The following is a 27,507-nucleotide window of genomic DNA, read 5'->3' as shown; positions in this document are numbered from 1 at the left end:
CAATGATTATTCTTGCACCTGACTGGTTTTTCATTTATTGCTATTGTTGTTGTGAAGTTTGATTGTTCATCTTAACGGCTGAAAGTGTCAAGCTCCACGACATGAATAATTAACCTAATATTCACATCATCTCATCGAGAAACGCTTCAAAACTATCAACAGATTTAGAAATTCGATTCTTTTCTATACCGTTGATGACTTTATCGTAGTTTTCTAAATTATTTGGGTTTTCATTAGTTGTGGACGTCATAGAAATGCCTTTTTCCAGCGAATGGACATGATCGTTGCCTGATAGTTCAAACAAATGCAGAATTCCATCAAGTGATAAATTCGAAGAACTCGAAGTTTTTGCTGTATGAGCGTTCTTTTAAGGGGTCGTGTCGTATCCATTGTACTTTAGTTTCGTCAAAGCTATAAGATTGTTTGTCAGGAACAAATTTTGCCTTCGATTGAAAAAGTAATATAATTTCAAAATATAGCTACAAAGAAAAACAAAACCTTTGTTGTTCCTTCTTCTCATTATTCTTCGTCACATCTTTTTCGTCGTTTGACGATTATTCGCATTTTAGCATTCTTGAGTAAAAAAATAAAATGACACTTTTTGTAGCCCCTGAACATAGTATTTGAACAAATTTTACGATATACAAAACCCTTCACTCCAACCAAAATTTTTACCTTCAACATTTCTTTCGCAGTTCTAAAAAATTCTTATTCACTCATACAATATAAAGTCTGATATCGTTGTTTCTTTGCAGGCTCTTTTACGTTGGCATTTCTACCTTTGAACTTCTTTTGCGTGTTGTTGATTGAGTAGTGCAGGAAATTCTTTATAGTGGGAAAGACAAATTATAAATTTACTTCAGCTGCAATTATTTTATCATTGTAAATTGTACTACAGCTGTAACTATTTCATCATCAATTATATTAAAGCTGTAGCTCTTTCATCAAACTGCAATGAATATAAAAAACAAACCAGATCGTTCGCATTGTTTCTTTGACATTCTTTGTAGTACAATAGTAAGCCAATGACATGTTTACAACTTCCAGTCTTTCCACCAACATCTGGACAGGATCATCTCGCTTCAAGTAACCCTTTACAGCAAAGATATAAAATCATAACATTTCGTAGAAAGAAAAATTCTTATCTATATTTTCAGTAGTTTAGGGTCTTGGAAATTAAGTGTCAACAATTTCCGTACTTAAAATCTTCCAATGCAACGGAAACTGTAATGGACTGAAAAACTTCAAGATGAGTTGTGTTTTCCTAAAACTTTACGGACGTACTAAAGTATTACTGTTTCTTGTGTGCACATCATGCATCAAAAAGAAATTTTCTCATAACTTACCAGAATCACTCAAAAAGGTAGACATAAAGGTAGACACAAAGCTAGACAATCAATTCATAAGTTTCTTTGTCCTTGTTTGGAATTATTAAACTCTCATCTTTGCGCAACCAACACCAACGGTCAAAAAAATATGGTTGGTGCGTATCATGATAAAAAATAGTTCAGTTAAATCAAACATAAAGTCAAATGATCTCGACGCCATTAAAAATTACCATATACATGCTCGCCTCTGCCCTAATTTACCACATGGCATCGATTTTCAATTTGTCATGTTAAACAAAATGAGAACTTTAACTTATGGAAAAGGTAGACAAGAAGGTGCAAACATTGGTAGAGAATCACATTAAGGTAGACACAAAGTTAGATACAAAGGTTTGAAATGACGATCATTAAAATTGACGACCGGAAAGGCAAGAAAAAATATCCATGAAAATATTCTTTGCACGACGATACTCTTGAATGGACAAAATTGTTTGAGGACATGCGCGTCATGATCCAAATTCACCACTTGTCAATGGATGCCGTTTAACTTACTTTATTACTCGTATTTCTTCATGGTACAGCATTTATTGCTTAGAATGGCATGAACAAGCCCTTGGCTTTAGAGTTCTACTATTGCTATGATATCGTCGAAGGCGTATTTTCAAAGCACGTTATAAACTAAAGCCTTATGTAATGAAAGACAATAAATGGCTGTTCTGTGGAAGCACTTGATATGTTTTTTTTTTGACATCACATCTCTCTCGCTTGGCTGCATGAGTGGGACAACTGACGGTTTGGTGATCACTCCTTCTTAGTGTTTAATAATACGTAATTAACTAAGGGTAAAGTCATGACGACTTTTTCAAATGTAGCTACTTTCTTGTATTAAGTAACGACTTTTTGTGTCAACTTTTCTGAAACAAGGTTGACAAAAAGGTAGAAATGAAGATAGAAAAAAGGTAAACGAACAGATGAGCAAGACAGAAAGATAGATCTGAAGTAGACACAAAGGTACATAAAAACCAGACACAAACGTAGAATAAAATATAGACATAGAGGTAGGTAAAAAAGTAGACAAAAATACAAACACATAGGTACACAAAAAGGTAGACATAAAAGTAGACAAAAATGTAGACGTAAAGTTAGACAAAAAGCTTAGTTAGACATAGTTCAATAAAATGGTAGACATAAATGTAGACGAAAAATGAAACAAAGGTCGACACAAAGGAAGATAAAAAAGAAAAAGTTAATTGCGTGTCGCGAGTAAAATCTTGCGGGTAAAATGGCGGGCTTAAAAAATACTTTTTTGCATACTTAAAGTTTGAAAGAAGTCGATGTTAAATTCTTACGAACTTTTTATTTCCATGTTTGTCCACTTGAATGTTTGTTTATTTGTTGTTTCAAACTTTTATTGTCATATGCTGTATTCGTGAGCTAGTTATTATCATTATTTGCCTGGCTATTATGTCAGTTTATAGTAAATATTGATTATATAGTGCATAATTTAGATCGTTTGAATGACTAAACTAAGATAAACCTAATACATGACTTACATCTAGCAATTATGTCTAAAATAACAAACCCGTATACACAAAGTGCAAGGTTAAGTTTGCTATGTGGCACGAGCTATTTGTACTTCTAAGCCAATCAAAGCGAGCTATTTCACGGAAAGTGACGCTTTCCATACAATAAGACAAGATAATAATCAATAATAGTTAAGGAGAAAAAAGTATACAAATCTGAAACTTAGAAAAGTTGCGTCTCGCTCGTTTACAGTCTCAAATCTGTAATCCATTGCAGACACTTTTTCATTTCGATGATTATTGGTCATGCAAACTGACATGGTTGTTATCACGGAATATGCAGAATGTAGTCTTTTGTCACAACGGCCATACGACCAAAACAATTGCTCACCAATGAAGGACGCTCCAATTCAGACTTTTGTTTATTACTTGAAAATAAATAAATCTTTTCCTTCTGCTTTCGCTTTCCGGAATCCAATGAATACGTTGACAAGTAGTAAGTGTTATCGACAAATGATAGAAACACAACCTCTTTCGTGGAATGATTAAACTCAATGCTCACACAGCCCTCGTTTTCCCCAGCATACAATTCAAACTCTCTCTGAAGATCACCTTGGCTATTGTAAACCTTTATGACATGGTGAGCGTATTCTGCCACTACCAAATCGTTATTGTCGGTAAGAGCAGTTAATATATTTCTGCGAGAAATTTTAAAAGTGGAAGTACATTTGATTTTCTTCTTGTTGTTGATTTTGTAGTATGATATTGAGTGACAGTCTTCCCAAGGCTCAGTTAAAATGAAACCATTTTTTGCGGCTTTCATTTTCACGAGATGACGACCATATGTTGTAAAATGGGCATCCTTAATCAACTTGCCCTTGGAGCTTATCATTTTTAGGGTACAAAGATAGTTAGGATCTGACATAATGCCAAGAGACTGATGTTCGCCCACGAGCAAATACACAATATCTTCGTTGTCCACCATTGCGGAAAAACAAGTCTCCTCAAGATCACTTGAGAATGAGGAGGCTTGTTTTCTCGTGTCCTCATTGAGCTGATAGAAGTTACGATTATCGCCTGTTAGACAAATTTCATAGATTTTGCCTTCATCACGAGTTATTATGCTTCCATTTCTTTTCATGCCGACATATTCGAGTGGAGAATCGCAAGTCTGAACGTTGATTAAATTGGGCATAGAAACACCGGCATCTTGTAAACGCGTAATGATTTCTCTGTGTGGAAATAGTGGAATGTATTTAGTGATATCGTCCAACTGAATGCAAGGCCATTTGATGGAGTCGATCGAGGTTGGTGGCAAGAATCTTTGAAAAAAAGCCAGCACAACAAAATTTATGATGGATACATTCGATGCAATTTCACGAGATTTGATTTGATACAATTTTGACAATATTCCTCCTTTTACAAGTGCACGAAGGCTTCCAGTAACTTCAGACAAGCCATGTAACTCCTCTAAGTATGTCTTACACGGCATGCACGCCAGACGTGGACTTAAAATGCTGAGAAGAAGACGGCTTTGAACGCGAAGTTTCGTTGCAAGAATTCTATCTTCAATACTTAGCGCCGAGTTGAAGAAGGCGTCGGTAGCTTTATCATTTGCCTTCGCAAACGATTGAGTTATAGTTTGAAAATAGTCTGTCGATTCTGCTCTCAATTTCTCGAATGCCTTCGCTCTTTTGGTCGAAAGTGATTCCACGATCTCACTGTCATCATATGAATTTCTCTCCATAAACTCATTCAAGAGTTGAAGGCCTTCATTTATGGAGCTGGCGCTGCTGAGTAAGGGAGCGCGAGACAAGCCATCTAGCTTGGACTTCATCTTATCTATATTACTCATGATCAGTTTACATAGCTTTTGCGAATTTAATCCACCATCTTGCAATTTCTCGCTTAACTTGTGACGGGCTTTACCAATAAATAATCCCAGAGTTATCTTCAATACACTTCCTAAAACATCCATCGTATTTTAGATATAATGATTTATCATCGAATATCGACAATATTATTTTACTGAAACTGAAAACCACCAGTTTATTATGATCTTTCCTGTATCACCCGAAATTTCCGGGACGCATATCTTTGCATGATGTTGGAGTGTGTGGGACGTACCTGCTAACCGGATGGAACGTTTCGAAAAGGCAAACAGACAAAAAAATAAGATTTCAAAGTTGTATATTGTTGTATGCAAGTGAAATTAGCAAATCGTTTTTTCCCGACCTCGTTAATGGCGCATCAAATTAGTTTGAAAGATCAATAAAATTTATCAAGCAAAGACGTTTACTGGTTAAATCTATTTGCCTAGGCATCCACTTCTATGTCTGATTTTGGTCTTGAGGATTTAATGATTCCATTCTCTGGGGGCGAAACTAGAACGCTAATTTGTTTGTGAATATTCATAAATTCAGCTCTGCCCTGCTGATTTCTTTCGAAATTAAAATCGTCAACAAAAGAAATCAGCAGGGCAGAGCTGAATTTATGAATATTCACCCCCAGTTAACGTTCTAGTTTCGCCCCAGGCATGCTCACACTTCAGAAATAGTAAACAAGTAAATCGTTATCATTAGCATTAATTATGTGGTTTACAGACATGCTAGACCATGGACGACGAAATCAACAGAAATCTGATCTAGTTGCTTTTCTAGACCCTCGACTTCAAACAGCAATAAGTTTGTATGGAGATAGAGGTGTTTATCACTGCAATTCATCTTGTGGCAAGGCTAGATTCCGTTGTGACAACCATTGATTTCTAACTAATTAATGTACATGTCACTTTGTATGTTTGAAATTCAAAATGGTGGCGCTGAAATATTATTAAAGAAAATGTTAAAGGAAGATAATTTTTATTTCTTAACTAATTTGCTGGCAATTTTGAGCTGCGTTTTTGTTTGCATCGCGTGGCAGTATTTCCACACAATCCGAAGCACAGAAAAATCCAGCGATTCTAATTTATGGAGCAATTTATTTAAAGATGACAGCCAAACTGAGAATGCTTTGCACGCAGAAAATGAAGTGAAAGCAGACGTTTGCACGTCAACTTCTTGTGTGAGGTGTTCGAGAAGTGTATATTCAACGGAAAAACTTTTAAGAAAATGGAAGAAGATCAAAGAGGATTTGAAACCGTGCGAAGACACCAGGAAAAAATTCTTCAACGCGATCATCAAATCGTCTAACCAGGTTTATATGAATGATGGAACTCGTAATATAGCGAAAAAGCAAAATCCCACAGTATTCTATCTTGAAGGATTACCTGGAAAGATTTGGTATGAAAAGACTGCTAATGAATTGGCTGAAAAATTATCTATTTTAGAGAATGATGACTTCCAACAAATTGTTAAAAGTGAATTCACAAATGTCTACCACTATTTTAAACATGAATGGGTTTCAAACGAAGTGCCTTCTGGTGGATGGTATTTATATTATCTTTACAACCAAGGGGTTAAAAATGAGGAGAATTGTTTAAGATGTCCAAGAGTCATAAAGGAAATTGAGAAGTTAGAAGTGGCAATGTTAGATTGTGCTTTTGGAAATGTTGTGTTTTCTGTCTTGTTACCTGGTACAAGCATTAGGCTCCATTGTGGACCCACAAATGTACGCATCCGATGCCACATACCCATTATAGCACCACCTGGCTATTTTCTTATGGTTGGTGATGTGCAATACACTTGGCAAGAGGGGAAAATCTTAATTTTTGATGATTCTTTCTACCACAAGGTCTACTGTTGTGATAATGTCCATGAACCAAGGGTTGTATTGATGTTAGATCTATGGCATCCATCCCTCTTACTGTCTGAGCGTGAATTAGTGAAGCAAATATTCTCTCCACAGAAATGATAGATGATTATAAATGTGCTCCACTTTATCAGTAATATAACTGATGATTCGTTATTCTCAACATTATAACTGTGTACATATGAGCAATAATTTATCCATGTAGCAGACTGCCAAAATAACAATTACGATTTTCTTCTGTTTCCTTGTTACTAATGAAAATTAGCATCCAAAAGGTTTACAGTAAGGAGTAGTTGTTTGATCTTGAGGATTGATAAAGTTCTAAGTAATTCACTTGACTTTAGGGGCTAACTTCTTCTTTGAACTCTTTTCCTTTTTTCTTCCAACACTTACATAGAATGAAGATGGTAAACAATTTTACCATAAATGAATATTTATTTTTAGGGTACATTGTGTCCAGTGTTGCCTGATGGGCACAAGTTGCACATGTTATATTGTATTTAGGGTTTGATGAAAAGTTGATTGACAAACAGGCAAAGGTAGGCTTACATACAAGTTAGAGTAAGTAACCCATTCCAAATACCAAGAGTGATGATTCAAGAGAGCAACTATAGTGTAGCCTGCGTCTCCATTTGATGATCCACGTTTCCGTTTTCTAAGGTTCACGTTAAATATGGCTGGAGTCTGGACCACTGTGGTCTGGACTGTGGACCTGGGATCCTGACTCGGGACAGCGGTAGTTACGACAACCAGCAGATAAAGGAAAATTTTTAACTGTTGGACGATTTACAAAATTGAAACCAAGAACATTGTAGTGTTTGATAGAATGGCTAGAAATGCAGACAAATAACGAACTTTTTGCGACGTTGACAACGCAGATTAATGAAGCTAAGAAATTTGTCGAACGCGCATTGGCGTTTGAGAAGTTGAACATTGACGGTGCAAGCAAGTTGAGCAAAAAGATCAAAGCAGAACTGAAGTTTCTGACTGGGGTGAGGCCTGAAATTCTTCTAATGTTTAGATGAATAAATGTTCATACATTCATGTTGATGTATGAATGAATATATTTTCAAAATGAATGGTACTACTTAATATTTTACTAAGCCTATCAACGATGCATTCTATGCAGCCATGTACAATATATATACATATTTATATATAAAAGATAAAAGTTTCTCCGGATTTTAAGTGATTTTTATTGAGCTTTCGACTCGTTGCTTCGAGCCTTCATCAGAATGAGGATATTTATTTTCACGTGCTTTTAGCTTGGAGATGTTTAGAGCGTCTAATTGGATGAGCGGGTGGATTAATCCGGAGAAACTTTTATCTTTTATGTATTAAATGCCTGGATTACAAATTTTCAAACTTACATATTTATATATACACAACTAAGACGTAAACAATAATAGCTACAATTATTGTGTATCATTTGTAGCTGTTCAAATGATACACTGAAGAAATTACTATTATGTCTACAAATTTCTAGTTAAGCAAAGGTCATATGCCACTAAAAGCATGTCACTTGAACAGCACAAACCTCTCACATCTTGGAGCAACGCTTGATGTCGCTGAAAAACTTACTGTGACCAATCTGTTAAAACCTTTTAATTGGTATCAAGACCAAGACAGGACCTTGGGTCAAACCATGTCTACTGTTGTGGTAGATGTAGTCACTGCCAAAGGATGGTTTAAAGTGGTTGCTAGGAATCCAAATGCTCTTCATACTGCATGGCAAGGTATATTGCAGTACATCTAACAAACATCAATGAACATTTAAGTTGCCAATCATGCAAATCTGCCAATTATGTATAGAAAAACTAAGGAATTTTTCCTTGATGGGCTTTGTCTTCTTGTTGAATAAATTGCATGGTAAGTTTGAATGGGCTGTAAGATTGATCACAAACAACATGAAGGTTTCTCATTTTGGTTTTCTCCAAATGGATTAAAAATTGTCTGCTTAGCTGATCCAACAAATGTTCAATGAAAAACAAAAATCTTCTTTGTTTACATAATGCTTACCTTTTCTTAGGTGAAGGGAATTTTGGTGAAAAGTCAATTGAAGAGCAAGCAAAGGTAGGCTTACTTGGATTGCCATGCTGGGTTAACATAAACTTGGTCTGTGTAATTCATTTCTTAGAGTAACACATTCAAAGTGTGATGATCCAGGAGATCCACTCTTGTAACAATGGGGAGAGATATTCCATTATCTGCGAGGCATTTTTTTCTGAATAGCCATCCCCATTTATTATCATTTGACTTTTTTCAATCTAATTTACTTGTTCCAAGTTTTTGGTGGTTTTTGATAAAGTTTCTACAGTGCAAATTTTCAAATCACAGAATAAAATAACCAATGAGAAACTTCAATTTCTGTTTAGCAAACCAAACTGAAATTGTTTAGAAGAAGATTTTCTTTCTGCTTGAATATTACCTTCACTTTTAGGCCATGTAATTACAGTGGCATAGCCAGAGATTTTTTATCATTTTTGTATGAAAAATAAAACAAGTCATAAAGAAATGGTTGTTGTAAAGCTTTTACTTTACTCATAGGAATATCTCTGTGCTAGCAAGCAAAATAAAATCAATTTTACGACACCCCAAGTAACATTTGTGTTCACGCAAGGAGCAACTGAAGACCTTGCAGGTACTGAGGATCTTTTACGTACTATGAGGTCGTTGCATGGATAATGACCTTGGCCGTAATTTTTTGTAACGCTTTGACCTAAGCGTAATACATTTTCCGCTGCATGATTGTTTTGTACATTCATACATTCATTTTTCGTAACAGTTTGCTTGCTGAATCATGGCATCTACATACAAGGAAAGATATTGCCAAATCCAGGCTGTGATTCTTTGCTAAATAATGAAATATGGAATAAAAATGAACGAAGAGAACCTGCAGTCCCTGAATGGTACGGTAGGTTGAAAACTTGACAAGCAATGATCACAATAATATTCGCACTAGGACAAAGGAATCCTATATAATTCTTGAGCATAACTGATCCAAGCCTAAGACTTAAATTTTGATCCACGGATCCAAGAATCAAGTACACGTCTTACGTATCAGTAGACATTTGAATGTCATTATATCATAGGTTATACATAACCATACCTTCATGAAAGACTTGAATATCAAGTGCTGAGTGATACATTTGAATTATTTTGTTCATCTTTAGCCAAAAAGTTAATCTCGATGTGACGGCAATGATTGCGTTAGTTTCGTCGATGACAAACGGTTCTTGTCATTTTCAATTCGAGGTAAAGATGTTGGCGAGATACATTATAGTTGTAACTGTTTGTGCTTTCCATGAACTAGCCAACGCTCAAAATCGTAACAGTAATCTCTTGTGTATCTGGGGTATTGTAGGAAAACAAGTGTAATGACGCTCTCTTGTTTTTGTAGGATCAAATTTTGACCGAACAGGCGGAGAAGGAACGGGAAAAACCAGTTTTAACACAACTGAACGCTATGTTACAGGGTATGTGTTTGTATAGGTCAATGTTATACTCACAATATAATGTGGAAAAACAGTAAGGAAATGTCAAATAAAATGAACATGTTTGAGATGACCTTACTTTAACAAGAGATAACTACACACTTTCAAGTATTGCGCCTTCAATAATTCCTATAGCGCTACAAGATGATCATAAGGTCTATTTTTTGATTGTTAAAGAGAGCTCACATCAAAATGTTGAAGAAGTGCATTGTCCAAGTTTTTTTTTTCATTGCAGGAAAGGAAATGTTTGCGTGTTCTCTGGCTATTTCCAGCTTTCGTGCAATTTTGGAGACATTAGGTGGACCTAACGAAAAGGAACGTGCCAGGTGACAAATGCACGTCAACATGCTCATAAATTTAACACAACACCTTTAAATACATCTTCATGTTAAGGCTTTTGCAAATCAACCATTGTGCTTTTACAGTACAAAATTTCGACGTTGACTCCCTTTTATTTGACTAAAAGAGGTGGACACGTAAGGTTCATAAATGTGCTGCCCCTCTGTGACGTCGTCGCTGTATTAAAGAAAAAAGTCAGGCAATGAAAGATAGAAACCCTCATTAATTTCCTGACTAAGTAATTTTATACTTACTGGTCAATTGATCAATTTTCTTTGCATATTATACAAGAAAATCACCAATAGATTCACTGGTTAACAATGCAGTATTGTGAACTTTCCTAGAAAACTGCTTCGCAATGTTACAGAAGTGCACGATGACCCCTCAACAAGATCTAAAGAGTTATTGGCAAGTGCAAGCATCAAGGAAAGACCAAAAGTATGGAAATTGCAACATAAATCATAAAATGTTGATTTTGGTGATATTCAATGACTTACAGTCCAAGATTTTCCACTGAACAATCTCCAAATCTTCTTATGAAGTTGACTGTATTCTAATACTTTGGGTGCAAAACCAAAAAGATCAACCACGTTCTACCTCCACATTTTCATTTTTGTAGATTGTGTTTGGAACAGGTGACAAATTACAAGCCATAACTGTTTCCTCTAATGGTTCGTTTGTCAGAGCAGCAAAAGAGCAGGTACGGTTGATCGATTTTAATATAGAGTTTCACACACGCTATCGTTTGAACGAGGTTCTTTTAAATTATTTTACAGGGTATCGAATTCGCTGTGTTTCTTCATGAGCCCCGAGCTCTGACTGAAAACAAAGAGCTTTACGCCACTCCAATTTAAAGACGATTTCCAGTTACAGTTGGTGAAATTGTGTGCAAATGTTGGTGTGATAATTTAACTGCGTGAGATTAAAAGCACTATATTCTGCTGTAAAATAATTTTTTCCCGTCATATTACTTGGCCAAATTCTTTTTCCAACTTAAGAAGATGAAAATTGTTAAATGAAAGATGCAAGAATTTAAACATATGCAAGTTTACTCATGGCCACAAAGATATTGACTGGACGACAGGCTCAGAAACGTCAGCGTTCAGATATTTAGGCTATTTCAAAAAAACAATCGATATTTTTTAATTTGCTCATCCCCCGACGTATGGTAATATAATTGATATACAACTTGTAGCTTGAAAATAACAAAACATGTATTTATATATATTAAAGAATCTTTCGTTATATACAAACGTCTTTACCAAAGACGCACGTGTTTCAACGAGCCTTTTCTTACATGGGTCGATCATATTCGACTAAACAGTAACACACCTGTGATAAACCTTGAAAATTTCAACTTTCGGACTCGGTCACAGCTGATGCTTTCACAAATTTGATTTGCTGCTTTGGAGGAGTTATGCCAAGTTTTTTTCTAGACAACTGGTCCAACATGGCTTGAGCAGCATTCCGCTTGGCTACTTTCTTTGAGCGACCAAGTCCAGATGCCTCCATACTGTCAACAGTAACTTTAATTTCGAACCTTTGCAAAGCAAGTGGCCCATTTTCACACACAGTTGTATAATTGGGATCACCAAACTTATGCTTCTTAGTTAGTTGGTCCAGCATAGATATTGGGTTGTCCCCACTATTCTGTACGGGGATGCTTGTCTTGGATTGCTCACTTGAAGGCAACTGTGGTCCATAAGCCTCTGAAGTATTCTTAGGTGGCATGCATTGCCCAGTATCTTCAGTAAATCCTGGAAGGCCAATTATGTCACCCACTTCATTTCCAGCAACATGTGCCGCAAGTAACTGGGCTGCCTCTTGTTTGGCTAGTTTTTTTGAACGCCCACTCCCACTTAACTGATATGGACCCATAGTGACTCTGATTGTGAAAACTTTGGCATGAGGTGGACCAACCTCTGACTCCTCGCACCAATTTAGAGTCCAACCATTTTCATGGGCCATATCATGCACTGTACTGATTGCAGACTTGGAGCTTTGAAGAGTTTGCGTAGAGGTAAGTGGATGATGCAAATGACTAGAAGATTTTTTTGCCATTTTGAAAGTAGTTTGCAATTTTGAAGGCATGTGTGGTCTTTTGGGTGCTTTCTGAGGCACATGTACATGGTCCTCATTTACAGTTTGAGTTGTCATATTGAGTTGTCTGTATCCTCCTTCTGATTGGTAAGGCTGCTGACATGTCATTCCTAGTTGAGGATGATTAAAACCTAAATTTTGCTTATTCAGTAGTGGTAAATTAGCAGTTTCATTGGTTACATTATCATTAGAAAAATTAGGTGGTGGCACTTGATTGTAGGTTGGTCGCTCCCAATTATAACCAGGCACTGGTACATGAGCTTGGTCAGATATTAAAGTGGGATTATAATTAAGGGTTGGTGCCTTTTCAAAATTGTGTGATTGTGGTGCTTGATTGTAGGTTGTTTGCCCCCAATTGTAACCAGGTGTTGGTACTTGAGCTTGAGTAGATGGTGATGGTTGATTATATTTGACAGGTGGTGTCTTTTCAAAGTTCCGTGCTGGTATTTCTTGAGTATAGATTGGTTGGTTTTGGTTACAGTTGAATGACTGTATAGTGTTTTGTGAATTCTTGTTATTGGGGGATTTTTGATTAAATAATGAAAATGGTACCTGGTTGTAGTGGAATTGAGAGGGACCACCATATGTGGTTGGTCTATTCATATTGCAGGATGATTGATAAAGCCAATTTTGACAACTTTCCATTCCACCTTTGTTGCTTCCAAATTCATTGTAGGAACCAGGATATTGATAAGAATTGGAGGGTTGCTGCATTACACTAGGTTGAAAAGGTGGATTAAATTGTCCACCATGTTGGTTACTCCATGGGTTAACATTGGTGTGAGGTGATGAGAGCTGATCATTTGCTAATCCATTATGTAAATTTGACGCAAAAACATTGTTTGTGTTGGCCATTTTCACTTCGAGTAACTGTGCACATTGAATAGTTTTGTAACTAAAATAGGTCGTAATTTCCACATTGTTATCAACTATTAATTAATAGACATAGTAGGTTAAAGCATGGATCATTTGATATTGTGAAATGAGCTGCTGACTATAGACTACACGGTGGTCATTTGCAACGTCCACCGTATAATCTTGCATGTAAATTATGCACGCAATACTATCAGTCTGTCTATCAGTCTATGCGATGCGAATGCTTTACAAGAAGGAACGAGTAAAAGCATTGGTTACATATGGCTTGAAATGAAATACATATTACTTGCTACTAACCTTTTGGTCGAAGTGTAAAGTAACAGCAGCTTGAATAGATAAGAAAATAACAAACTATCCAACGCACAAAATGCAACCTTTAGCTGCCATATTTAATTTGACCGCGCTTTCAACTGAAAAAACTGGTAACTAAGGTTTTTTTCGTTTCGCTTGTTTTCTTACTTTGTTGTTTCAGCAAAAAACTTTACATCATCTTGCTTTCCATGAGCAAGAGAACTGATAGTTTATTTCATGATTGTAATGCTTATCTCTATTATGAACTACATTTCTAGTGTGCAGTTGTACTTGATAAGCTGATAGTCTTAGAGACTTAGACTACACAAACAGCTGTCTTGTACGGTGGCTCACAAGGGCCACCACACAAAATAAAAATACACACACAAAATAAAAACACACACACAAAATAAAAATACACACGCAAAATAAAAATACACACACAAAATAAAAATACACACACAAAATAAAAATACACACACAATATAAAAATACACACACAAAATATGATTGCGGGCGCTTGCAGTGTCGGATTGTCGGACTATCATATTATCAGTTTGTAATTGTTGTAAATTGTCATGTTATGTTGTGTAGTGTGTGAATATACCGTATGATAAATTGTAAAATGTTTGTCATATATTACTAGACAAATAGGAAAATACTTATATAGTTATTAAACTGTGGAAATCAGTGGAAATCCTGTACGTAATGCCACATTGGGTAGAAAAAGTGTTCCTAAGTATTTTGAATTTACGTACAGGATTTCCACTGAAACCACAGTTTAATAACTATATACGTATTTTCCTATTTGTCTAGTAATATATGACAAACATTTTACAATTTATCATACGGTATATTCACACACTACACAACATAACATGACAATTTACAACAATTACAAACTGATAATATGATAGTCCGACAATCCGACACTGCAAGCGCCCGCAATCATATTTTGTGTGTGTATTTTTATTTTGTGTGTGTATTTTTATTTTGTGTGTGTATTTTTATTTTGTGAGTGTATTTTTATTTTGTGTGTGTATAATGTATTTTGTGTGTGTATAATGTATTTTGCGTGTGGATTTTATTTTTGTGTGTATTTTTATTTTGTGTGTGTATTTTTATTTTGTGTGTATTTTTATTTTGTGTGTGTATATTTTGTGTGTGTATAATGTATTTTGCGTGTGGATTTTTATTTTGTGTGTGTATTTTTATTTTGTGTGTGTATTTTTATTTTGTGTGTGTATTTTTATTTTGTGTGTGTATAATGTATTTTGTGTGTGTATTTTTATTTTGTGTGTGTATTAATATTTTTATTTTGTGTGGTGGCCCTTGTGAGCCACCGTAGTCTTGGCTTATTAAATGACAAAAGCAGATAATCACAGTTTAACAGTTTAACTGTTTAAGTACTTCTTTTACATTTTAATTTCAGGAGAAAGCTGTATTTTGTGAAAATGTCAAAGAAAGATGCATTCTTGTACGAGCAAAGGCGACCTAACGACTTGCGTAGTTTACGGTCAGGAAGGCAAAACCCTTGGAGTTGGCAAACACTATAAAGCATTTATAAAGCCCAGTGATTTATAAGGATTTGACCGAGTAACATCGGATAATTATGTGTACTACTATTCCGCACTTACTCATTATGAAACTTACAAGTGTCACGTTTCTGTTGCAAACGAAGTACCTTGTTATACAAACATAGGTAGTGATATCGTGTTGTTGCAGACAGTAGATGATACTGTTTAGATAACGTGAATATTTAAACTTCTGACGTAAGAAAGTACCTGCTGCAGGCAAACAAAATTTACTGATAAAATTCGTACGGTTGTCTTCACTGAGACAAAACGCGGACTTGGTATACTTTGTTTTTAATTCATAAATGAATTGTTTCAAAGGAAAATAAATTGCTTCGAGCCGTTTAAAGGTAAATCTTTTCATGCAAATCCTTGTAACGAACTCGTAACATACGGTGGTTTTGTGTCATTGTAACTGACAGTTCCGTCTATTGCTTGTCTATGCACAGTGTGATTTTTCTAAGTTAATATCACATAATATGCTGCATATATATTTTGCAAAGGCATCTCAGCCTGTCAAATTGTAATTGGCTTACTGCAATGCAATGCAACGCAACGCCCCTCTACACAAGACGAAAACTTGTTCACACAATTTTTAGGTATCGCAGCTGAGAATTTCTCGTCCAACTTTGCTCATGAAACAGACATCTCGGCACAATCATTTTATCACATTTGTTTTAATAGAAGAGGTGCTGAGATGGGTGGAGCTATAGGTAAAGATCATGGGGCAATGGAATACGAAGAAAGGAATATTTATCTGAATTCGGTAAAGACTTACGGGAGGTTGGTTAATAGATTCGAACAACAGCATAAATCTGTTTTGCATCATTCAATTGTCCAATGTCTTTATGGGGCCTAGTTGAGCCGACGCTATATGTTTTTTTTTAACATTTTTTAAGTAGAATTCAGATGCAATTTGTAGAATTTGCAAGTGTGAAATTCTGTGTTTGCAAACTGTGAATACCAACAACACAACAACGTAAACTGCTTACTATGCAATACTTCAAGACGAGTTCAGCCAATTGTTACATCAATTGGCGACGAAAAGAGGTTTGAATAAGTTTTACCTGTATTTTACACTTATAGACTTAAACCAATTCGACCAATTACCATCCATCAAAAAGCCCTGTTCTGCTTGTGGGTGTTCATCACATGCTTATTTGCAATTGTTCACATTGTGAAATTGAGGAGATGGATTTTGTCAACGTGGAAAGACAAAAAGACAGACGGCAGAGAAGAAGAGGTTGATGATGTGGAACGGCAAAATTTCGTTGAAGAGCGAGGGAAGTTGGAAAGCTTTGCAAGTAAAAGCTCTATTTAATAGTCATTCTTATTTAAGCAACCTATCTAGGGAAAAGAAAGGTTCTTTTCAAGACCAAACAAGCATTTTTGCAGGGTTACACTTTACTTCAAGTAACATTTTTGTGGAGGAAAGAAGTTAATGAATCACAAGAAATGATTTTCGTAGGGACGAATGAGATAAACTAAATCAATCGATTTTAGCTGTGTTTGTTACTTGTGAATTTCTCTTAAATGGCTACACTTTGTTTCCTCCAGACACAAAATACCTTGACGAAAAGAAGTCGGAACACGAGAACAACAAAAAACCATCAATTTGGGAAAGATTGGTGGAAACATCACCCGAACAGCCATCTCTTGAAAAATTTCTGAGGCAGGCTTTCCTATTTGGCTGGATAATGTTCTATTTCTGGCTTTGTGACTTTCAGCACGTCTGGCGAAAAACAGACAAGCAATACTCCAGGGATATGTTTACATTTCTTTTCTGCTTACTTGTGTTTGTTGCTCTTGTCTTTACGATCAAACCGACAGAGGACAAGATTTTGAATCGCGATCAAACTGAAGAATGGAAGGGCTGGATGCAGGTTTGCATTGTCGATGCATTGCATGAGAGGGGGGTAAGGAAACGCTAAATTAAACTTGCCACAAAATTTTGAAGACTACATGTCTTCCTGTGGTGTAGAATATGTGGAATGTGTCTGGCATGTGGAACATGTGTTGCTGTGGTACGTGGCTGTGGTACAGCTGGACCAGTAAAACGTTGACACAAAATATCGTCAAATCAAATGCTTTCATCTTAGAAATTTTATTTTTAGTATGAGTTGAATCATTTCCCCTAGGTCCAATTTGTATGGTTCCATTATTATGACGCTCAAGAGGTTTACAACTCGATTCGCTGTTACGTAGGAAGTTATGTTTGGATGACTGGTTATGGTAAGGATGAGATTGCACAATTGATATAAATATCAAATTGATATAAATATTAGTAACACACGGGTTGCTGTTTTAGTCAGCAAGTAATTATATTTTTATATTGTGCCATGTCAACCCTGTCAAACAGGTCTTAGCGAATTCCTTCAACTGTTGAAACAGTATTTTTTCTCATTCCGCAATATTTTGGCAATGTATAGTGTCTGTTCATATTGAACAGTGCAGATTCTGGAAAAACTAACATGGCACTTTCTCTTGGTTATAACTGATTTTGTTTCCATCCAAAGGAACAGAGCTGAATGCACAAAATCACTTAAAAATTAAACATGTCATCAATTTTCATTCTGGTTAATCACAGACAAATCATTTCTATCACCAGAACTTCTATGCTGTGAGTTTTATGGACATACCTTTGTACCTTCTTACCTTCGTCTTTTTCACAGCCAGAACGAGCCCCCAACCAGATTGCTCCATGAATGCAAAGCATCTCACGCCCATGTATTTAATGCAGAGCACTTGTTTTGTCTTTAGGGAACTTCTGGTACTTCTATCACAAAAAAGATTATTCATTCTTTCGACTTTGCAAAATGATGTGGAGATTAAATTTTTTGGTTGTCATGGTGATGGCGATAACCAATCACGAGTTCGTGCGATATTACGTTTGTGCAATGCACACTTACTGGTTTCTTACTGTATACGCAATGCTGGCCTTTTTTGCAAGATATAACGACGTAAGTCATCAAATCTTCTCCATTAGGGGCTTTTTGTAGTTGAAGTAAATTATAAATAGCAACTCAATTAAAAGAACTCAATGTCTTGTAAATTATTACTTCTATTCAAGAATTAGCTGTTGCAATTCATTATGACGTACATTACACCCATCAAAATTACTGATTGGTTTTGAGGGATTTTGCAATTAATCAAATAAAGAATTTTCATCCATTTTTTATAGAATCGCAAAATTATGGCAACGAAATTTGTTTTGTTTTTCATCTTCAATTCCATCATATTCGAGATCCCTTTCATTGCGTACAAGGTGTTTTGGCCCTTCCAGTTTGTTCTTAATGTCAACGGAAACTTGGACAATTGGATTTATCGAGCAACGTACGTTGATTCAAGCTTTTGACTTTTAATTCAATCTCAACCATTAGGTGATTGATGTCCGGTTGACATATTTACGCTTTTGTAAACACCACTCATACTTTAGATCTTACCACGATGAAAAACTTCAAAGGAGTATTTTAAAGTAGTATATAGTAGCAAAAATCATTTGATTGACCAATGCTGTACTAAATAAACTTCAAAATTGTAATAACTGTAATAAGAACACGAGCCTGATTTTTTAACTGTAGGCTCGATCACTGGGCAACTTGGATTGGAATGCTGGTCGCTTACAACTATCCTTATTATGATGCTTTCTTGAGATATCTTGAAAAAAGGAGCGACAATATACGCGAAAATTCTCTCAAAAATGGCATAAAAATTGGACTTACGTTGTTCTGCATTGTCATAATTGTAATTTGGTTCCGTTATCTCTTGCTGGTTGAGAGAACGTGGTATAGAAAATATCACCCGTATTCCTCACTCATTCCAATACTTGCTTATATATGGTTGAGAAACCTGCATCCTTTTCTGAGAACTCGCTTTTTGAACTTGTTTAACTGGTTGGGAAAGATCACTTTGGAAACGTACTTATCCCAGATTCACATCTACATGATTGGAGATGCAAGAAAACTCCTCGTTTACATCCATAAGTATCCCATGTTAAACTTTGCAGTCGCCACTGTCCTGTACGTATGCGTATCGTACGTGCTTTTTCATCAAACAGTCTTGTTCAGTTCATTCCTGTTGCCAAGAAACATGAGAATTGTTTGTAGAAATTTCATAGCCAGTGTTTTAATATTATTATCTTGTTACATATTTTCCTATCTACTTACGTTGCAACAAATTTGGTAACACATATCATGAGTCATATTCATGAAATCTATAAGAAGTGTAAATTAATTTGTGTTTGGCAAATTATGCTGTAAACTCGAGATTCAAAATAAAAAAAAGAAGAAAGGAATGAACTTAAGAGAATGGCACAAACTGATATTCGGAAGATTGCCCTACATTTCCCTATTGGCTATCAACCTATCAACAAACTAAACATCGAGAAGCACAACTGATCGTTAAACATATCTCACAAATCTAAACTAAATATATTTACTCTAGGTAGCTAGGCATCAGAATGCTGTACTCTGTGGCCAATTCTTACCCATTTACGCTAAACTTATAAGACAGGTGTTTTTATAATGTGCAGTGCAGACATGCATGAATGAATATTTATCGGTAACCTGTTGATGGCTAAAATTTCACGTAGCTTAGCTTAGCTTCGAAAAGCGAAAAAAATAATCTTGAAATCAAAGCTTCCCGTGCTAAATGTACACATCTCAATCGTACACAATTTTAATACTTTTGATTTACAAGATTTGTTTGATGGCTTCCATGAAACATGACTACGGCTTTGATGTGAAGGAATTCAAGGGAAACTGGTGCCGACAAAGAAAAGCAAAGTTAGATTGGGAGGCTATAATTGAGCCCTGTAAATCCGATTTGGAGTACAATTTTAAACCGAGATCTTCTACATTAGGGTGAGTGACTAAATTTTGATTGAGCTTCTCAGCATTACTGCTCAGAGCTCATTGCTTTGAAGCAAAACTTTGAAGGTCGAGAAGTATTTACATAATGACCGTTTTTAATACACATGGCAATGCTGTGGGAGCTATATTCTTGCACCATATTCAAATAAAGCGAACTATAGTGCCAATCCTAGGACTTTCCACTATTTTCCACATCTTGACGTTTTCAAGCGTTTTTTTTGTTTAACTAGTGATGCAACATCCGTCGAAAAGAGTATGGTATTCGTAAAGGTGGCACCTGCAGGTCAATTTTCGCATATCCGCATAGAATCACGAGACATGTTAGGTAATCTTAAACTTTACGGTGGCGATTCGTGGAGAGTGACGCTCAGAAATCCAGAGGCGACAATTGCAACGGACGTATTTGATTTTAATAACGGATCATACGAAGCGCTGACACTCATCATGGAGCCAGGGATGTATGAGTTGGATTTAAGATTGGATTACACACTATGTGATGGACTACGCAACCCACCAGTTGAGTGGTTTCATAAAGGTGTGTTAACATGGTAAAGTCACTAGTGAGGATTTGGTAGTAGTTTTGAAACTGCTTGAAGATAATGCCAATCTCATAAACGTCGGCCACTTGTTAAAGACACTATGAACCCAATTGTTAATCACACTTTTCGACCTTGTTCTTACACAACGTGTGAATGCAGAAGCCACATTTTTACCGTTGCTACCATGCACATCTACGTTATGACATATTTTCACTTTGAGCTCACGAAAAGTTTTCTTGATGCAAGCAAGTGATATTCCTAACGCTATCCTTCCATGATGCTGGACTGAGATCATTCCCACTCGAAAAGATACCAAAAATTTTCTAAAGCTGTCCACAATAAAACTCAGTCTTCAGTCATTTGATGCAAAACTTTATCTTGTGTTGATCTGTACTTTTCACACCACAAACATCAAAATAAAATACTGACATAATTTAGAATAGTTACTGAAGTTTTTCTCGCTCTTCATATTGAGATAAGAAAAACATAAATATTTGCTAGTGTAACTTTTAGTCTTCCATTTCCAGTTCATTGCTCCGGTGTTTTCAAAAACCAACAAGATATTGGCACCGAGTTGTTTGCCAATATGCAAGATTATATTAATAAAAAATTGGACAACTCTCAAATTCTTACTATCAACGTTCCAGCTTCTAATCTCAACCTTATTGGTTAGTGCAACTTTAAGAATGATTTCCAGCACGTTTAATCATTTATATAATCTCATAATGCGATGTGATCTGTTCTTGGATTTTGTTTGTATGGCTCTATGTTTCCTTCAGTCAAGTGTCATCAGAAAAAGTCAGCTAGTAAATCTTGATTTTTTCTCTAAAACTAACAAATGCAGGCCATCTTTCTCGTAACTCACAATTATGTTTCGGCAAACTTTCTCATGAGCTGTATACTTTTAAGGTTAACATATTTATAATCGACAGATCATGCCAGATTGATGGTCGAAGCCGAGAATGAATGCGAGTTGTCGTGTAAAAAGAAATTATGGGATGGTTATGGTCGCTGGTCTTTAGACAGTAAATGGAAACCTTTCATTGAGGAGATAAATTTGCCTTCTTCTTTAGGTACGTCCTTCAACAATAAATTCATCATATAATTTATAGGCCACTAAAGATATTCCTTGTAGAAAAATATTGAGTAAGTGTAACTCTTTCTACTTTAGATGGGTGGCATACGTTCGATGGACGTAAGAACCTGGATTATACGTCCAACCACACTGAAGGCGAAGGAATATTTTGGATTTATGGTGACTCGCTGAGTTACTATTTTTTCGAATCATTTTCAAAGGCTAAAGCCCAGTTTTGCACAACAAGCTTCAAAATGTGCAATGTATCATACAACTGGATCTATCCAAAAACCTTGTATGAATTAGTAAGTTATAGAACGCTTAGAATTGTAAAATATCAATTCCTCCATAGTTTCCAACGTGATAACTATACGTTTTTATTTCTCGTTTACCAAAATGCATGATGCTTGCTATAAGCCCAATTTGTAAATTTACACGTATCCTAGTGCTTATGCATGTGCAATTCATCGTATAATATTGCCTGCCTTTTCAAATATGTGTCGTTAGCCTTGCCAGTCTATACTTCTGATTTATCTCAATGTAACTTCACAAGCATTCACTAAAATCTCCAACATTTTAGACTGAAACATGCAGTGAGACAAAGCTAGAAGTACCTAAAGTTCTTCACTATCTTCGTGAAGTAACTAACAATCCCAACATGATTGATTATAATTCTGTTCTCTTATTCAACGCTGGTGCACATTATGTAAAGGTAAATGGCACAATCAATTCCACGTTTTTGTGCAAATAATTTTATGCTGTAAACAATAATCACTTTGATTCTGTCATCAACCATTCCTAAATCATCGTAGACAACCAATTTTGATCAATACAAAGATGCCATCCGTGAAATAGCAAAAGTGTTGAGTCAGGAATTTATTGGCAAAGCCATATGGAAGTCAACGGCAGCGGTGCACGATCAGACTGCTACAATTATGGGATCATTTCGAAGATTTACAACTGATCACGTAAGGTCCATAAGACAACTTTTTACAACTAAAAGTTGAACTCAGGTTGATCAAGCAAACGTATTTGTTGAATACTCAATAGAATACTGATAGATTTTAATCTTATAACTTTTTGGTTAAGATTTAAACCCTATTTTGGAATCCTCCTGAGAACATTCTGCCAATTCTGAAAAAGTGAGAGGATTATATATTTCCAAAATATTTCGAATATCGTCCGCTTTGGCATTTTGGATAATTAAAAATTATACAATTTATGACTTAATGTATATGATTTTATTCATTTTATGCAATTGATAACAGCTATTAATAATTTTAATTCAGTTTTGTTGTTATTTGGACAAACCAGAAAAATTGAAATTTATATCTTTTGGTAAAGTGGAATTTAGTGAATGTCTTGAATTATAGTGTTTATAAACAAAAATTACATTTTACTCAATATATTTACTTCCAAACATAACTATGAGTTTATTTTTCTGCAGCGTGTGAAGCTGTTCAATGCTTACAGTAACGATGTGATGTGCAAGGCTGGTGTTTCGTTTCTGGATATCTATCCCATGTCAGCCTCGTATCCATATGGAACAAAAGATGGCATACATTATGATAGTAAAGTCTTTTATCCTGTCGAAGATCTTTTAGTCAACTATTTTGATCGTGAGTACAGACAAGGCAATGTACTTAGCTATGATGAGATGAAAACATATGAAGACGATTTAAGATAACTGAATTGAAACGATTTCTTTTTTAAAACAAATTCAAACATTTTTAATTATTTCTATGAGAGTTATAGACATTTATACAATTTAGCGTTAAGCTGTTTTATCTTTGATGTCATGTATTGTTACCGTAATGGCGAACTGAAGAAATAATTCATCAACAAATGTACTTATGTAAAAAATTAATTAACTATAATCAAGGAGATTTTTATACGACCTGCTAAACCTGTATATTAATGTGTTAAAGATATTTTAGATCGGTGCAATTACTGAATAATTTTCTTTTCATTTCATCAGGTCACATTTCAATAGAAAAGCTACATCACCTTTCAAATTTCGAAAACCTCGTTCAACAAAGGAAGTAAATTTTAAAAACACTGGTGTCAGACATCAAATTCTCATTGTTTGTAACCAAAGTATTTTTCAATTTCTTTCACTGTCATATTGAAGTAGATCTTAAGTGATTTCTTCAGATCAATCAATCCAAGATTCAAACCTTCGTGGGAAACTTCAACATATTTCTTTTTGAAGTACGCAACATATTCCTTATCAGCCCATTGCATTTTACGACACACGTCTTTACCATCTCCACTTTCTTTAATACCATTAGGTCGCTGACACTGGCCTTTCAACTTTTGGTTTAAAATTCGTAGCCTTTGAACGTCTGCTTTGAAATTTAGGCTGTAAGTCGCAACTTGCTCCCAAAACGATTTATTAAAATGTTCATAAATAACTTGATCGAATTTTTTACTTTTGTTGATTTGGTTCTTAGAAATAATTGAGAATTTTGCGTTATTTTCATCAGTCAACTATAGTTTCTTTAACTAAAAGTTGTTAAATTTTTGAAACCTTTTGTTCCTAATAAAGTGCAAAACATATGGCAGAAGAAAGATGACAACAGGGGATTATGTCTCCTATACTGAACAAACAGATACAGTAAGTTCTCATTGAAATAATGAATTTTTTTATTGAAATTTTGTTCAATGTTATTGCAAGAACATATTGAACTCTGAATTAGAATCTAATGCAATGTTGACAAAGGTGGAATGAGTTGTGATTTGCCATAGATCTGCCAAGTAAAACTCTCACAAAACCTGCAAGTTGTTTCTCGAAATCGTTACCTGAATGAGTGTTGGCGCAACACCAAGATGAAACTCGTTCTTACTTGAAGTGTACGTCACATCGGTTATGGACCAGTTTAAATAATTTTTCATGAGAATTAATGACTCATCTAAATGATCTCCGATCAAAACCAAATCAAACTGAGTGTGAATTTTGCTGATGGCCTTTTTTGCAGTTACGTTGCAATTTCCCTTACTAGCTCTTTCCGGGCAGAGAAACACCGACGTAATCACTGGAAAGATATGAAAACTTAACTCGGCATATTTTTCCAATTACAAGGGTGATTTTTCCTGCCCTGTCAATGCATTCATGTTAAAAGGTCATATCTACTAATCATGATTTTTATGACATAAGCACTGACCATTTGTATTTTCCTGGCCAAAAACTGTTTCGGTTTTTAATGGATTTTTGATGAAGTTAAGCCTTTTCGTGACTGTAAACTTTTTCAACATTTCATGCTGAATGGGTTCAGAATATTTCAGTTGAACAGGGTCATAAAGCACGGCGATGAAGAAGGCGTCCTATAATATATGTGTCATAATCATAAAACCTAGTTTAAAGCTTGTGTTTTTATAGGTAAGTGACTAAATCTTTATAAAATAAATTGAAACGAAGGCATTCGTCAAATGCTCTCCATAATTTGATCAAAATAATTTGACATAGTTGTGAGACATGTCACAAATGTCACGTTTACCAAGTAGGCACTAAAACGTTTATTGCATGGCAAAAACACTTTATAGAATGTCTCTGCAACGTTAATCATTGCTAATTATTGTAAATCTTGAGAAATACGGCAAAGCACTCAATAGTATGATGCTTATAAAGCTATGCTACGTTCATCATTTCTAGTAATTGTAAATCTTGGCAAGCATATCAAAGAACTGCAAAAAAACGGAAGACGAAAGAAAAACCATTTGCGAATGTGAGTCTAAGGAAAAATACTCGGAAAACAGTTTAACTATCCAGACGATACATTTTGAAACGATTTCTTTTTTACTGACGAAAACTAGAAAAGTGAAAGTAAACCCGTACAAAACAGCAAAGACGAGAAAGGAAGCAAGCTTCTTTTCAGGTCAAATAATGCCATATAATAAACCTTTTAATAACCTCGCTTTCTCGGTCTTTACTGAGAAATATTGGACTTCAGTCTTTTTGTACAAACCTCCCCCTACGTGCTCGGTCTGTACAAAAAAACCTCGGTCCGTTATTTCTCCGTAAAGACCTCGAGCTCGGTTATTAATGGACTCCGTCGATTTCGACGTATGAGGGTTCCACAAAGTGGAACATCCTGGTTACTTAAATTATAGTGAAGGCAGCTGACCAGACTACAATCACTCGTACCTTTCACGCAACTACAACGCTGATATCAGCGTGACACACAGTGTGACAAGGCTGCAACATTGCAGATGCAGATGCAATTCGGCTGGCTTCGCCACTTCTGACCTTCAAGACATATTCAAAAATGCCGATTTGGGAAAGGTTTATGTAAATAAAAACTTTCCCACATGATGTATTTTCCAAAAAAAATCAATCTCAACAACAATTCATTAATCAATCTCAAACAGCAAGTTAATTTTTCGTTGACACATACATGTTGTCGTAGCATATTTTTCATTTATTTTTTTCGCCATGAATAAAAAAATTATATTTATCTTTACTTTTGTAGAATGATATTAAAGAATTTGACGTTTATCATTTGAACTATGAGTATGATAAGCTATAATTTGTGCAGCCTTTCGATTTCATAGAATACAGAATACATACCTTCGCCAACAGAGCAAATTCATCATTGTATCTTCCATCGAAAACCACTATTTCCTTAGAAATTTTGATAGGAAGTGACAACTTTCGGGCAGGAAAGCATAAACAATCGCTTTCCATTGTGTTGCCCACTTAAACAGGCAAATATTACGTTTCTTTGAAAACCAATGTGGTATTGAACTTTTGATCGCCATTCATACCGTTTGTTTTGTTGTTGGTAAGATTTCACGGTACAGCGATCACATTTAACATGAGATAAAATGTTTTTATTTTGTCAAACATTCAAAAATCAGTAATATGGTGACCAAGCAAAATGTTTTCAGCGAACAATCAACTACAAGAAATAACAGAGCGCGCCAAACGCCTTACTTTGAAAAAAATAACATTGCTTCGTGAAACAGGGGGGAGCGAATATAGGAGTTGAAGTAACGTTCGGTATTTTGTTTCCCGATCCACATAATTTTGGCTGGTTTATAAATATGAAATACATTTTTCTTATTGAATTATATTGAAATAATGCATTGAAAAAGTTTTTAGCCTTCAAAACTATAAAATATGTAAAAAAATCGTATAATGCTAATTTTCGAAAACAAAACTATAACCTGTTTGTTCCCCCCTGACAACCTCCACTGATGCTCTTTTTTAAAAAGAAAGCGACTTAAATTTAGAATTTAATGAGTGCACAATCTTCAAAATGAAAAGCGTTGATTGCAATCTTTGCTCATTTTGTATTTTAAAGGGATAATCATAACATGAATATTTTTCCCCTGTTGTTAATCTGATTACTGAGCAAGAAACAAGCAACAGACTACACAAAGAAACAAATTCAAAATGGCGTTCCAAATTTAGCGCAATGTCTTGCCCAAAATATTGCTTGACACAGCTTCATGCCGATATTCCCATAGAAAATGCTGTTTTGTCAACGGTGAATTGTGAATTCGTCCGGTAGACCAGAGTTTGTTTAGTTAGGGTAATTTTACATAAATTAACGAATTTTCAAATGACTAAAACGTATTTAAAAGTGCTTTCAAACGAACACATTATACAAAAAAAAAAGTAATTTCAAAAGAGTCACACAAAAAGTAATCTTTCACTGAAAGGTGAAATGACAATAAACTTACCTCTTAGACAATATCTCAACAATCTTTTTGTTTACACCACCGAGTTCTGCAAAACTATATTGTTC

General features: G+C 35.3%; 6 protein-coding genes and 2 long non-coding RNA genes across 9 annotated transcripts; 4 read left to right on the top strand and 4 right to left on the bottom strand.

The window, feature by feature from the left end:
* Positions 1–221: 221 nt before the first annotated feature.
* On the bottom strand, positions 222–708 carry LOC124444474. The gene is made up of 2 exons (XR_006947960.1): positions 499–708; positions 222–411 (listed from the first exon to the last, which is right to left on the bottom strand). It is a non-coding gene; the product is annotated as an uncharacterized LOC124444474 (long non-coding RNA).
* A 4,743-nt stretch (positions 709–5,451) lies between these two features.
* Positions 5,452–6,878, top strand: LOC124443954 (aspartate beta-hydroxylase domain-containing protein 2-like). Its single transcript, XM_046994503.1, has one exon. The coding sequence runs from the start codon at positions 5,627–5,629 to the stop codon at positions 6,698–6,700; it is 1,074 nt and encodes a 357-aa protein (XP_046850459.1). The 5' UTR covers positions 5,452–5,626; the 3' UTR covers positions 6,701–6,878.
* Positions 6,879–7,169: 291 nt separating this feature from the next.
* LOC124444304 (UPF0415 protein C7orf25 homolog) lies at positions 7,170–11,680 on the top strand. Its single transcript, XM_046994885.1, has 11 exons — positions 7,170–7,590; positions 8,085–8,334; positions 8,628–8,671; positions 9,146–9,239; positions 9,384–9,507; positions 9,772–9,853; positions 9,999–10,074; positions 10,328–10,418; positions 10,776–10,869; positions 11,051–11,131; positions 11,208–11,680. The coding sequence occupies exons 1-11, from the start codon at positions 7,435–7,437 to the stop codon at positions 11,283–11,285; spliced, it is 1,170 nt and encodes a 389-aa protein (XP_046850841.1). The 5' UTR covers positions 7,170–7,434; the 3' UTR covers positions 11,286–11,680.
* On the bottom strand, positions 10,132–10,871 carry LOC124444306. Its single transcript, XR_006947935.1, has 2 exons — positions 10,686–10,871; positions 10,132–10,608 (listed from the first exon to the last, which is right to left on the bottom strand). It is a non-coding gene; the product is annotated as an uncharacterized LOC124444306 (long non-coding RNA).
* On the bottom strand, positions 11,550–13,775 carry LOC124444305. Its single transcript, XM_046994886.1, has 2 exons — positions 13,705–13,775; positions 11,550–13,460 (listed from the first exon to the last, which is right to left on the bottom strand). Exon 2 carries the CDS (start codon positions 13,384–13,386, stop codon positions 11,785–11,787), a length of 1,602 nt encoding a protein of 533 aa, XP_046850842.1. The 5' UTR covers positions 13,387–13,460; positions 13,705–13,775; the 3' UTR covers positions 11,550–11,784.
* A 1,634-nt stretch (positions 13,776–15,409) lies between these two features.
* LOC124444661 (protein REDUCED WALL ACETYLATION 4-like) lies at positions 15,410–19,575 on the top strand. Of its 2 annotated transcripts, none has more exons than XM_046995290.1 (8): positions 15,410–15,622; positions 15,957–16,055; positions 16,359–16,576; positions 16,830–17,188; positions 17,411–17,504; positions 18,033–18,232; positions 18,454–18,605; positions 18,854–19,575. In XM_046995290.1, exons 2-8 carry the CDS (start codon positions 15,970–15,972, stop codon positions 19,455–19,457), a joined length of 1,713 nt encoding a protein of 570 aa, XP_046851246.1. In that variant the 5' UTR covers positions 15,410–15,622; positions 15,957–15,969; the 3' UTR covers positions 19,458–19,575. The 2 variants fall into 2 exon arrangements, with proteins under 2 accessions (XP_046851246.1, XP_046851245.1); XM_046995289.1 differs by lacking the exon at positions 15,410–15,622 and adding an exon at positions 15,643–15,871 and having other exon boundaries at positions 16,830–17,155.
* Positions 19,576–19,847: 272 nt separating this feature from the next.
* On the top strand, positions 19,848–23,663 carry LOC124444680. Its single transcript, XM_046995307.1, has 8 exons — positions 19,848–20,134; positions 20,374–20,678; positions 21,210–21,350; positions 21,615–21,755; positions 21,854–22,062; positions 22,338–22,469; positions 22,570–22,725; positions 23,205–23,663. Exons 1-8 carry the CDS (start codon positions 19,923–19,925, stop codon positions 23,442–23,444), a joined length of 1,536 nt encoding a protein of 511 aa, XP_046851263.1. The 5' UTR covers positions 19,848–19,922; the 3' UTR covers positions 23,445–23,663.
* Positions 23,463–25,102, bottom strand: LOC124444681 (galactose-3-O-sulfotransferase 2-like). Its single transcript, XM_046995308.1, has 3 exons — positions 24,922–25,102; positions 24,560–24,792; positions 23,463–24,205 (listed from the first exon to the last, which is right to left on the bottom strand). Exons 1-3 carry the CDS (start codon positions 25,010–25,012, stop codon positions 23,837–23,839), a joined length of 693 nt encoding a protein of 230 aa, XP_046851264.1. The 5' UTR covers positions 25,013–25,102; the 3' UTR covers positions 23,463–23,836.
* Between the last annotated feature and the right edge of the window lie 2,405 nt (positions 25,103–27,507).

This window comes from Xenia sp. Carnegie-2017, unplaced genomic scaffold (assembly GCF_021976095.1).
Source record: "Xenia sp. Carnegie-2017 unplaced genomic scaffold, XeniaSp_v1 HiC_scaffold_21, whole genome shotgun sequence".
Lineage (NCBI taxonomy): Eukaryota > Metazoa > Cnidaria > Anthozoa > Malacalcyonacea > Xeniidae > Xenia > Xenia sp. Carnegie-2017.
The sequence above is the reverse complement of the archived record's forward strand: the minus strand, read 5'-3'. Positions and strand labels throughout refer to the sequence as shown.

Coding starts and splice junctions, on each gene's coding strand:
- LOC124444661 (XM_046995289.1), top strand. CDS start 15,813: ATGCAATGCAACGCAACGCCCCTCTACACAAGACGAAAACTTGTTCAC. Junction 15,872..15,956: donor CTTGTTCACACAATTTTTAG/GTATCGCAGCTG, acceptor TTGTTTTAATAG/AAGAGGTGCTGAGATGGGTG. Junction 17,505..18,032: donor TGTTTGGATGACTGGTTATG/GTAAGGATGAGA, acceptor TTTTGTCTTTAG/GGAACTTCTGGTACTTCTAT.
- LOC124443954 (XM_046994503.1), top strand. CDS start 5,627: ATGTACATGTCACTTTGTATGTTTGAAATTCAAAATGGTGGCGCTGAA.
- LOC124444681 (XM_046995308.1), bottom strand. CDS start 25,012: ATGTTGAAAAAGTTTACAGTCACGAAAAGGCTTAACTTCATCAAAAAT. Junction 24,793..24,921: donor TGGCCAGGAAAATACAAATG/GTCAGTGCTTAT, acceptor ATATCTTTCCAG/TGATTACGTCGGTGTTTCTC. Junction 24,206..24,559: donor TTGCGCCAACACTCATTCAG/GTAACGATTTCG, acceptor ATTATTTCTAAG/AACCAAATCAACAAAAGTAA.
- LOC124444305 (XM_046994886.1), bottom strand. CDS start 13,386: ATGGCCAACACAAACAATGTTTTTGCGTCAAATTTACATAATGGATTA.
- LOC124444680 (XM_046995307.1), top strand. CDS start 19,923: ATGTACACATCTCAATCGTACACAATTTTAATACTTTTGATTTACAAG. Junction 20,135..20,373: donor CCGAGATCTTCTACATTAGG/GTGAGTGACTAA, acceptor TTGTTTAACTAG/TGATGCAACATCCGTCGAAA. Junction 22,726..23,204: donor GAAGATTTACAACTGATCAC/GTAAGGTCCATA, acceptor ATTTTTCTGCAG/CGTGTGAAGCTGTTCAATGC.
- LOC124444304 (XM_046994885.1), top strand. CDS start 7,435: ATGCAGACAAATAACGAACTTTTTGCGACGTTGACAACGCAGATTAAT. Junction 9,508..9,771: donor GAACCTGCAGTCCCTGAATG/GTACGGTAGGTT, acceptor GTTCATCTTTAG/CCAAAAAGTTAATCTCGATG. Junction 10,419..10,775: donor AACGAAAAGGAACGTGCCAG/GTGACAAATGCA, acceptor GAACTTTCCTAG/AAAACTGCTTCGCAATGTTA.